Raw genomic sequence first — 10,741 nt, forward strand, 5'->3', positions numbered from 1 at the left:
TCTTGGAAACCAAGTCCAGTGGATATTTTTTGAATTTTTACGGAATGACTATGACCTGGATGACTGAGAACCTTCAGCACATAATTTCAGTACAGTACAGTAGTTGCAAAGGACTGCTGTGGTGTGGTTTTGGTAACATATATATGCTCTGCATATCTTTAGTGTATTTGGTTAGTTAGATGCACCCTAATTGGGATGAATGTACCATATGTACTTTTTCAGTAACTAAAATGGTGTAACTTTTAGACTATTGCAGACATTGTGCAATGATGATAAAAAGAAGAGTCAGGAGAATTGGGTTCAATAGTCATTGCAATGTTCACCAAAATAATTGAAATCACACATCTTTTTGACATCGTTCAGACCTGTTGTTCTTGTATCTTCTTATGTCATAGTTCCTGAGAAGGAATCCAAATGGCTATCAGTGTAGGACAAAGCTTTATTAAAAAAAAAAACAGGTAATGGAAATAGAACTGATAATTTATATCTGTAGATTTCCTCTGCAAAGAACAGAATTTTAATCACACACATTGCTACTAAAGGTACCCTTACTAGGCTCCCTCTAAATTTTACAACATAGTTTTACCTGCAGGTTCTCCACCAAGTGTTAATTTGTGAAATTTCAAATGACACTCTGAACAGTAAAACCCACCCCTTAAAGTCTTTCTTTCCATTGAATCCACTTCTACTGCATCTTTCATGGCTGTGTGGTGTTTACGAGCCCCTCAGAAGTGGCTTCTAATGAGAATGTGTATGGGTTGCTGTACAACATTCCCTGCAGCCACCTCCTCTATTAGCTATTCCAGTCTTCACAGGGAGCTGGTGAGGAGGTTTATACCAGCCCCAGCTGGGAAAAGTAATTCCTGGAGTACTACTCATTCTTCCAGCAAGCCTCTCCATTTTTATTCCGTGTGCACACAAACAGAGGAAATTCTATGTTGGAGGTCCCAAAACCCTGACCATTGTTAAATTAGGAATTATCTCATAGTTAGGACACAATAAACATACAAAAAGCAATGAAGTAAGAGAGTGGAAAAACTCAATGTGTAGATTCAAACTCTTATATTTGTCTTGGCCTTTTGAGTCTGAAATGCTTTACATTTGTTGAGGTTTTTATGTGTTTATTAGCTTTGAGTCCATAAAAAATCATTCATAATCAGGCTACAGCTATGGCGGCTGCGCTTGGCCTAATTACTGTGCCATATGTATGTGTTTGGGGTTCTTTTGGCTTTAGGAACTTAAATGGGTCTATAATTGGCACACAGAAAAACATTGCTCTCAAATATCTGTTTTGATCCATGCTGGCTGTCACACTCTGAAAGAAACAAATTACATGGGGAGAACAAACATGGGCAGCTATTGTCAACAGGGTACAAGGAGACACCATGTAATTTTGAGTCCTGTGGGGAAGAAAATGGCTTTCCTGTCACCTCTTTCACCGACCGTGAAAGAGGTGACAGGAGCTGATTATTGACAGATTGTGTCTGATTAATTGGCAGGTAATTCCCTGATAATAGAGACATTCCAGTCACTTGCACCAGAATGGGGGTATTTTAAAGCAGGCGCTATTGAGAGCTTAACTCAACGAGCTGCTTTTCTTCCCCTAAACAAATCGAGACGCCCCCAGTAATTAAAGAATTATGCACAAGAACATCGAGGTTATCTTCTGGAGGGCATTAGTGGATAACTTAGTCATCTGGTGCTCAAGATGGGATATATTGAAGCTTTCTTCAACTATTAAAGATCTGCAAGCGAGTGGAAACATGTTAGAACAACAGAGCAATGAGCCCCCACCAGTGTTAGTTGGCAGTCCATCTTCTGGAACACAGAGCTCATAGCTGGCTCCATGTGAGGTCACTTTGGACTCCCAGCATTTACCCGTTGCTCTCCTCTGTTTCCTCCTCTCTACCCTTCCACCCCCTTATCGGGGTGCTGGAGCCTCAGAGAGGAGGAGGAGGGGTCACAGGGTCAAAGTCTTTTCCTCTTTGGATCTTAGGGCTTGCTGGGAGAGACTTGGCGAGAGAATGGCTGCATTAGAGCTGGGGTTGGGGGTCAAGATTTTAATTCTGTTAAAGAACAGCTGGTTTGAGTTTCTCCTCACGTCGCTCTTCCCTCCCTCTCTCCACAAATCCAGGGAGATGAAAAATTTGTTCAGAGGGGAACCAGTAAAATAAAGGTTTACGGTCCAAAGCCCTTACCCTTACCCTGCTCGAGCATTAGAGAGGAATGCAATAACGTCAGCGTTTGGCCTCGCTTAGACTGACCTAAAACAAGGAAGTCCTTTTTGTGTTTGGCTGTCTTAACAACCGGATGAAACTTAATTAAAAAGCTAAAAAAAAATTAAATGGATTTTTCATACTTTAAACCAGGAAAAATGATTTTGCCCAGGTATCGATTTCCATGAGAAATTGTTATTTCTCGCATAATCTTAAACAGGTGAAACTGACATGTTTGGCCGTTAATTTCCCTTTTCAAAGCCTGCACTTTTTCCAGATAAATTTGGAAAGAAACTCCATTACTGTAATATCCAGTTTTCTGTTTGCTAATCACAGCTTCTTCTAGCTGAATCAAATTTGGAACTTGATACCTGAAAAATGTTAAACCTTCACCTCTTAACAGTTCTGTTGCTCAACCTCCCATTCTGTTCTGTTGCTTTAAGCACAAATGAATAGTTCAGGTACACTTGAGTAATTTCTGCTTCACGTGAAATGTGTTGATTTGAATGTCAAGGCGAGATTACTTCACATTTCGATGATGATGATATGGAGAGGGGGAAAGCATGGGATAGGCACTAAAGCACTCCTATAAATGGAAAACTAATAAGTTTTTTCTCCTGCCTGCTCCATCCTGTGCTTCTTAGCCGGCCGGTCGGCCGGCTGGCTGGCTCACTAGCCCTGGGGCAGTGTTGGTGTGTGGCGCAGCAGCAATCAGAGGTCATAATTTCATTGGCGGTTAGCATCAGGTTCAATTTTTCTAGTAGGTTACATTTACCAGAAAGTCTGGATTGTGTTACTGTGTAACGGTGGAATCAGTGCAGAGCTGTAGGATCCCTCTACCTTCCCAAGACAAGCCAGGCAACCGCAAAGGGGAACTATAGCTGGCATATTTTCAGAAATATACAGACAGACGCAGGTTAAAGTAATCTCTTGCCTATTAGTGCTAAAGTAGTCAGTTATATTCCCCCAAACCCCTAAACTAGATAAACAAAGCTTCTTCTTCTGTAACATGTGGTAGATGTGTGTTTCTATGTGGTTAAAACAGATGTGGAAATAAAAACTTTACTTTCCTGTTTTTAAACCACTCTCACTAAATCATTTAATTTAGATTGGTGTCAGTCTGACTTCGAAAACACTTAAAATTACATAATATAGATTTTCCTAATGAATTAAAATTGAAGCATCATACAAGCCTTGTTATTAAATTCATCATTTCGAAATCTAGATTTTGGAAATAAAATCCATATTTTATGGAAAGAAAAAACATTTTAAACTTCCATATTTACCCCTTGCATAGCAATGTATTTGTAGCAGGCTCAGATCTTTTGTTTTATTTTTATTTAGGTGGTATTTTATTCTGTTCATCAGATTTTTTGGTCAAGGTGGGGCCGATGCCCATGTCCAGCATTCTATGGGCAAGAGGCAGGATAAAGGTCACCAGTCTGTCGCAGATAAAGTTTGATTTGAAAAACTATAAAATAGTTTTTAGCAAAATGGCAATTTTTCCATCATCCAGAAGTTCTCTAATGCAAGCCTCTTATGCAAGCTCTGAGGATAAAAGATAAATTAATAAAGAAATAAAGAAAATAGGGATAACAAATTTTTGGTTGTCACAAAATTGTGTCTTTCAAACTAAAAAACATATCAATAATTTTTTAGTGCATCAAACCTTCCCATCTAAGTCTCATTGAAACTGTTCTATTAAACTAAAACCTGCAGCAGCAAAAACTGAGCAAACAATATCAAAGTGCACAAGGACTTCACTTAAGAGTTTATACAATGCTTAAAAATGAAAACAAAAAAAAGGAAAAAATGTTTTTATTAGTCTTATAATCGAACATAATTGTGTTTTGTGTTTCAGGAATGTGACCAGGTACATATTGATGATGTGTCCTCAGACGATAATGGCCAGGATCTAAGGTTTCAAACATCACTTCAAATCTCTCATAAGTGGTTAAAAAGAAAACACTCATTAATGTAGCAGCTTGAGCTAACAGATCCTATCTCTGTCTTTATTTTAGTACATATAACTTCAGCGCTGATGGTTTCCACGCAGCAGCTACGAGTGCCAACCTTTGCCTGGCCACAGGCGTGCGGGGAGGCGTGGACTGGATGAGAAAACTCGCCTTCCGCTACAGACGAGTAAAAGAAATCTACACCACCTACAAAAATAATGTTGGAGGTAATCCCCAACAAGCAGTGCCCCGTGCTTAGTTCTGCTGGCTAGAAATGATTTTGTACATATGTGTGCGAGTGTGTGCCCTCTCTGTGTGGGCGTTTAAGTAAGTGCATGTGTATGTTTTTACTTTTTTTGGGGGGGGGGCATTTTGAAATTTTCAGTGGTAGTCAGATGACTGGTCCAACGCAAACATTGTTACCCTGTGTTTCAGGTCTGCTGGGCCCTGCCAAAAGGGAAGCCTGGTTGCAATTGCGAGCAGAAATTGAAGCCTTGACGGACTCCTGGTTAACACTGGCACTGAAAGCACTAACATTAATCCACTCAAGGTAGGACTCCTGAGAGGGAATATAGTACCCATGTCCACACTGCATATCTATAGATCTGTATGTGGTGTAAATAAGCTGTGGGTTTTAAGCTATCAAAAGAATCTCTTGTGTGGATTCTCCTTTGTATGGCCTGCCTGCTCTAATTTTGACAAATAAGTGTGCTAAAAGATCTGAGCTGAAAAATGAGCCAATCCTTCAATGTAAGACATGTTTTGGGGACTTGATACATTGCTGTGTCATTTATACAGAAGATTGTGTTTTCTTTTCTCCTCCCTCAGAGATATTTGAAATGATGTCACCACCTAACTTTCCTCCTTAGGTCAAACTGTGTGAATATCCTGGTGACCACCACGCAGCTCATCCCAGCCCTGGCGAAGGTCCTGCTTTACGGCTTGGGAGTTGTCTTCCCTATAGAGAATATTTATAGTGCAACAAAAATAGGTAACTGTGATTTCCCATCCTGCTTTTTTAGACTGTAAGCATAAGTATTGTAGAAACGCATTTCTTCCTTAGTGACAAGACTGAAGCTGGGGGGATGGGGTGGATCTTTTGTCACCGGAGAGGGTTGATGTTCCTCATTGAGGGAATTGTTCTAATCAACGTGGGATTATTTTCTTGGAGCAGGACCTGTGCTGGGCCTCTGCTACTCTCCTCTGCATATGAAACCACTTCTATGCATTTATGTCATTCTAGAGAAACAGAAGCCCCTCTCCTGCTCCTCCTTCTTCTCCCCCACCCCCCGCCAACAGTTTTGCCTCCCAATTATGCCCTTTTTACTATTTTCAAAGCAAAATAAATGACAGGCCTCCTCCCTTTTACCAATAAATATACTGATTTCCATTCTTCACATTGTCATTTGATATTTTTAACCCTTCATAAATGTATTGAATACCCTCATACCCAACCATTGAATATCAATATATTTCCCTTTGCAGTTAAGAAATGTATTTATTTTATGGGGAGTGGCGGCCTAGTGGTTAGGACATTGCTCTTGGAATCCAGAGGTTCAGAGTTCAAGCCCCACTCCCACAAACTGCCACTCTGGGTCCCTGAGCAAAGACTCTTAACCCCACACTGCTCCCCAGGCACCACACATTGGCAGCCCACTGCTCCCAAAGGGGATGGGTTAAATGCAGAGAGTTCATTTCATTGCTCTGTACTGGTGACAGTGTAATGACAATAAAAGCTGTAAAAAACAGTATTATTTGAAAAATATTGTGTTACACTAACTATATTTACTTGGGTTCTGTTTTTCTCATTTTCAACAAGTAGAGAGCATGCCAGCTAAGACCATTGCAGCCATGTTGTTAAGCTTTAGCCTTCTGCTTCTGGTTGATGTCATACACATCACTGCATTTCACTTGTTCTAAACATTTCTGTATCGAGGTTAATGCATCCATTGGCTTCTGGCAAGATATATTTTAGGGAATTTGGGAATTCACAAATCTCCCAACAATTCATCTTGCTTCCAAGGTAATGCATGACCACTCAGGTGGGGATGAATTGATGCACGGTTGGTTCAGAATGTATCCTGTTAGACCCAAAACAGTTTAGTAAAATATGCACAAAAACCTTAAGAAGCCTAATGGTGAAAGGGTGAAATGACCATCACCTTAGGGATTTTAGGAGCAGACTTGATGGGTTATTACACAAGAAAAAAAAATTAACTTGTTTTTAAATCTTGGAAAAACAAAGACAGTCGTTATTACAGCTTAGACTATCACTCCTAAGGTAATGCCCTTTTATTACTACAGTTTTTATGAGGAGCATCCTCTTAACAATTATTTGGTTTTTATTTAGATTCATCTTCCTATAGTCAAAAGTAACAAAAGTCAAAGTTTAAAAAAAGGAATAAGAGCTTATGAACACTGGTCTACACCCAAGACAAAAAATGCTATACAGTATATATAATTTTAACCCAAGTCGTGAAATGATAATTATCAAGTAGATTATAATGTCATCTTTACATGAAACTGAAGAATAAACAAACACAATAGAACACTACAAATCCATAAATACAGCATAGTATTTTGTCCAATAAGCACATGGAGACTGGTCTCATATTTCTATAACAGAAGAATAAATGTGTTAGACTATTTTTTGCTGTAGAAGGAACATCTCTTGCTTTTGTGTTTAAGATTAAAGTAGTTCTGTCATATATGTATATATTATTTTCATGTAAGAGCCTCACTATGTTCAGGACCAATGCAAACTCAAAAGTGGTTTTGAGTTTGTTCCCTCATAGCAATGATGTAACTTGAATTCATTTAGGATGGTCTCTATCTAAAGGCTGATCTTATCACACCCTTCCTGAGCTCAATGTTTACACTCTTCCCCCTTTTTGGTGTTTTTAAAGGGGCTCTTGTCACACCGTGCCTTTAAATCAACTGAGGACTCAGTGGTCATTGTAGGAGTGTGTTTCTGTTTGCATCCATGCAATGCTTGACTAACATCCTGACTTTCTTCACAGGGAAGGAAAGCTGCTTTGAGAGAGTAATTCAAAGATTCGGGAGGAAAGTTGTTTACATTGTTATCGGAGACGGTGTGGAAGAAGAACAAGGCTCAAAAAAGGTAAAGGGGCACCAAACAACTTATTTCATTCTACTTTCTGTTCCATAATGTCAGAGCGCTGTTATAAGTACTCAGGGAACACAAAAAACATACCTGTCATACCACTCCAAAGAAAGTAATTAGCACTCAAGTTCTCCTCCACAATCTCATCTGTTTATCCTCTTATTAAGCGTCCAAGTACAAGAAAGAAAGTTGGTAGGCTGTAATCAGCGCTCTTCCTCCACCATCTCAGGTTTACAGAGCAGAGGAGGAGGGAGATGGTATAATTATATATTCCTGCTCGCTGCTCAGTGCAGTGTGAATGCTCCATGTGTAACGCTAGACAAGACCTTTCAGGCATGTTGAAGGCACATCGTAAATAGAACGCAAATAAAGGAACTTAAATCATTGTTGATGAAATTAGAATATTTAGTGCAATGACAGGCCTGTTAGCACGAGATGATTCTGGCTCCAAGCCACCCAGGAAACCACATTTTCTCTACAGATGAGGCATTGTTAAATGTTACCACCAGACTTCTGTTCGCTCTCTTGTGTTTACAGCATTTCTATTAGGTTTTTCATGTAAACCAAAATGCTATTCACTCATTAGAAACTTTAGAGCATACTTTCCTAACAGTTACTGCAGGCCTCTGTGACAGGCTGATGACTCGGCTTCTCTTTGAAACATCTTAAACTTTTTTTCCCCCTCACTTGTGTGTCTGTAAACACTCAGTAGAAGCAAAAGGGTAGACGGAGAGTGATTAGGCAGTGATTACAGAAGAGCCAGCAACTTTTTACCCTGAGTTAGAGTGTAAAGCAATAGCTCTGTATTATGAAAAGTGAACAGACTCTAGGAATAAAGTCTTGAGGGATGATTGTTGGAGTAGATGCAAATGTTGTTGCTCTGTCTTGGAGTTTTTGGAGTTTGACACTGATGGAAGGATTAGGTGTTTTTCTTCCCATCCGAGTGGTGCGAGTCCAGTGAGACGCCACAGAGTAAAAGGTTTCTGTGTCAACATTGGAGAGGACGTGGAATAACACAACAATTTCACCCGTCAGAAAGCACATATCAGACGTGACACATCGTGGAACTACAAAAGCAAACGTTTGAAAGTCCTCATTCCCTCACCCTAAAAAAAAAAAATCCCTGAAACAATTCTGTCTTCGGTTATTATCATCGCCTGGGAGAAAAAAAGGCTGAGATAACATCTCCAGCTTTTAAACTTAAAAGCAAAGACAATTTACAAAACAAAAAGCAAAGAGCTTTTTAAGGGTCAGTGCAGGCTCTCCTAAGCGGAACATACGCCTGGGAGAGGCTATACTCCTTTGATAAGGGGAGGGTAATGGGCTCCACACACCGAAGAGCTGAGGACTCTACCTGACAAGCTCCTTTCATTCTCTGCGACTCAGGTTTCGCTTCCATCCTTTGCTCAGGAACAACAGCTCATTTGCACTGTCCTAAAAACACACTAGCAAGCAGGAAGCTCAGTGAAAAGACACCATGGGGAGTTCACTTCTGTTATGCCTGAAAAAAAGCTGTGGCCTGGTTTCAGGCTATAAAAGAATTCCGTTTGTAGAAGTTTCAGAAAACTAAAATTTAAGATATGTTGTTGCTTAGATTGATTACTGGTTTTCCTGGAGAGGAAATCATTATAGTTTATTTTCTGCCTTAAGTAGAAATAATGAAATCTACCGGTACATGAAATTAGAAATTATTGAGTGATGTTCTTTGTAGTGCTTGCAAAAATATTCACATCCCCAGTTTTTTTGTTTTTATTGTAATGCTGCAACCCTAAACTTTTGAAGTTTTTAAGATTCCAGTGGATACATTTGCAAAGTAGCTCATCATTTTCTGATGCCAGGCAAAATACTTTAGCTCCTGGCTTTTCAGAGAACTGTTATTCGAAATTTACTTTCCAACTAAAAAAAATTCTAAATTCTGACAGATTACATATCTGCATTAAATGTTTCTACACAGTTAGAGAAATGACTTCAATAAAAAATAATGAAACACAAATCTGATAACCATATTTAATCTTTTACGACCCTTAAAGAACACATTGCAATACTTACTATATTGTGTGCATTTATTCTTTTTTAATATATAAACTGTTGTTCTTTATGATTTGTCCCTTGTGCAATTTATGTTGCTATAATATATCTTACATTGGGAAGCTAAAAGGTTCTGTTATTTCTGTAAAAATCTGAGATTAACTCCAAATGTGATGTTTTTTTGTTTGTTTTGTTTTTTGTTGATCTGCAGCACAACATGCCTTTCTGGAGGATCTCCAGCCATTCGGACCTCATGGCCCTCCACCATGCTCTGGACCTGGAGTACTTGTAGCACTGCACCACAGTACGCCCCTCTCTACGCATCAGGACATAGATCCAACCGCCTTTCACCATTGCTCTCGGCCCCCATCTCATGCTTGCTGTGGCCTCCAGACTACAGAAAGAGGGAAAAGCCCCTCCATCCCACCCCCTTCCTCCTTTGCATGCTGCATCTATCTTTTGCTACAATGAAAGGAAAAAGAAGAGGACAGTGGGGGAAAAAAGAAGCACACGGTTAATGTGCTGACATATAGTCACACATTGTCTTAACCCTGAAACTTTTTTGTGCCTTTTTTTTTCTCTTCTGCAACACAAAGAACGGGAGAGAGGTGAATTTACAGTGCAGCAGCTGCTCGCCCTGGTTACTGTGAATCGGCTGCTTTCTAAAGCTGTTAAAGTGTTTTACTGCCCCTCCACACCTTCCCGTTTGTGCCGGGGCTCCATCAGGTTTCACACCTTGGAAGAGAACAGAGCTACTGACGGACTCGCCTTCCTTGCTGCAGAACTCTGCTTCAGCCGCTGGCTAAGATTTCTGCTGCTTTCTCCTCTGCATCCTCTGCGTTTTACCACTTTTTGACTTCCACGTCTCCCTTCTCTGTAAATGGACAGACAGGCTTATAGTGATTTTTATCAGCCTCAACGGGGGAGTCCTGTGCTTCTTATTTATGAAGAGACTTTGCGAGTGGCCCAAGCGCCACTGAGAAGGTACCTCGATGACAAAGACTTGTGCCTTTTACAAACAAACAAACAACGAGGGAAAAAAAAGACATTTATGGAAGAATTACAAAAAAAAATAAAATAAAGGAAAATGGGGTTTTCTAATAATTTAAGAAAATTAACAAAAACCTTACATCGCTGAGACAATCGTGTACAGAGGAAATCTTTTTTTTTTTTTTTTTTCGGTGTGTAAGTTTGTAATCACTGGACTATTCCTTCCTATAATCATTTAGGTAAATGCTCTTGAAAGGTGGCTTTGCTTTTTAATTGAAGTAAAACTTTGAAGACATTCATTTGCCCACAAGCTTGTGGAGAAAACCTGAACATGTTGGACACATTCAAGTTGAGTTTTATTAAAAGAAAAAAAAAAAATCTTGTAGATAATGGGATCGATTGTTTATCAAGACCAAAAGCATGAATAT

General features: G+C 39.5%; 1 protein-coding gene across 17 annotated transcripts in view; it reads left to right on the forward strand.

Annotated features, from left to right (window-relative positions):
• The window catches only part of eya1 (EYA transcriptional coactivator and phosphatase 1), an 86,429-nt gene extending 76,034 nt beyond the window's left edge, over positions 1-10,395 (forward strand). For all 17 annotated transcript variants that reach the window (XM_015388120.1, XM_015388136.1, XM_015388121.1 and 14 more), the window contains 6 exons: positions 4,078-4,136; positions 4,238-4,398; positions 4,607-4,721; positions 5,041-5,162; positions 7,192-7,292; positions 9,535-10,395. In XM_015388120.1, the coding sequence (XP_015243606.1) occupies positions 4,078-4,136; positions 4,238-4,398; positions 4,607-4,721; positions 5,041-5,162; positions 7,192-7,292; positions 9,535-9,615 (639 nt within the window). In that variant the 3' untranslated portion in view covers positions 9,616-10,395. The remainder of the gene's footprint in view (positions 1-4,077; positions 4,137-4,237; positions 4,399-4,606; positions 4,722-5,040; positions 5,163-7,191; positions 7,293-9,534) is intronic.
• Positions 10,396-10,741: the final 346 nt, after the last annotated feature.

The sequence above is a fragment of the Cyprinodon variegatus genome, unplaced genomic scaffold, assembly GCF_000732505.1.
Source record: "Cyprinodon variegatus isolate N-32 unplaced genomic scaffold, C_variegatus-1.0 Scaffold414, whole genome shotgun sequence".
Taxonomy (NCBI): domain Eukaryota; kingdom Metazoa; phylum Chordata; class Actinopteri; order Cyprinodontiformes; family Cyprinodontidae; genus Cyprinodon; species Cyprinodon variegatus.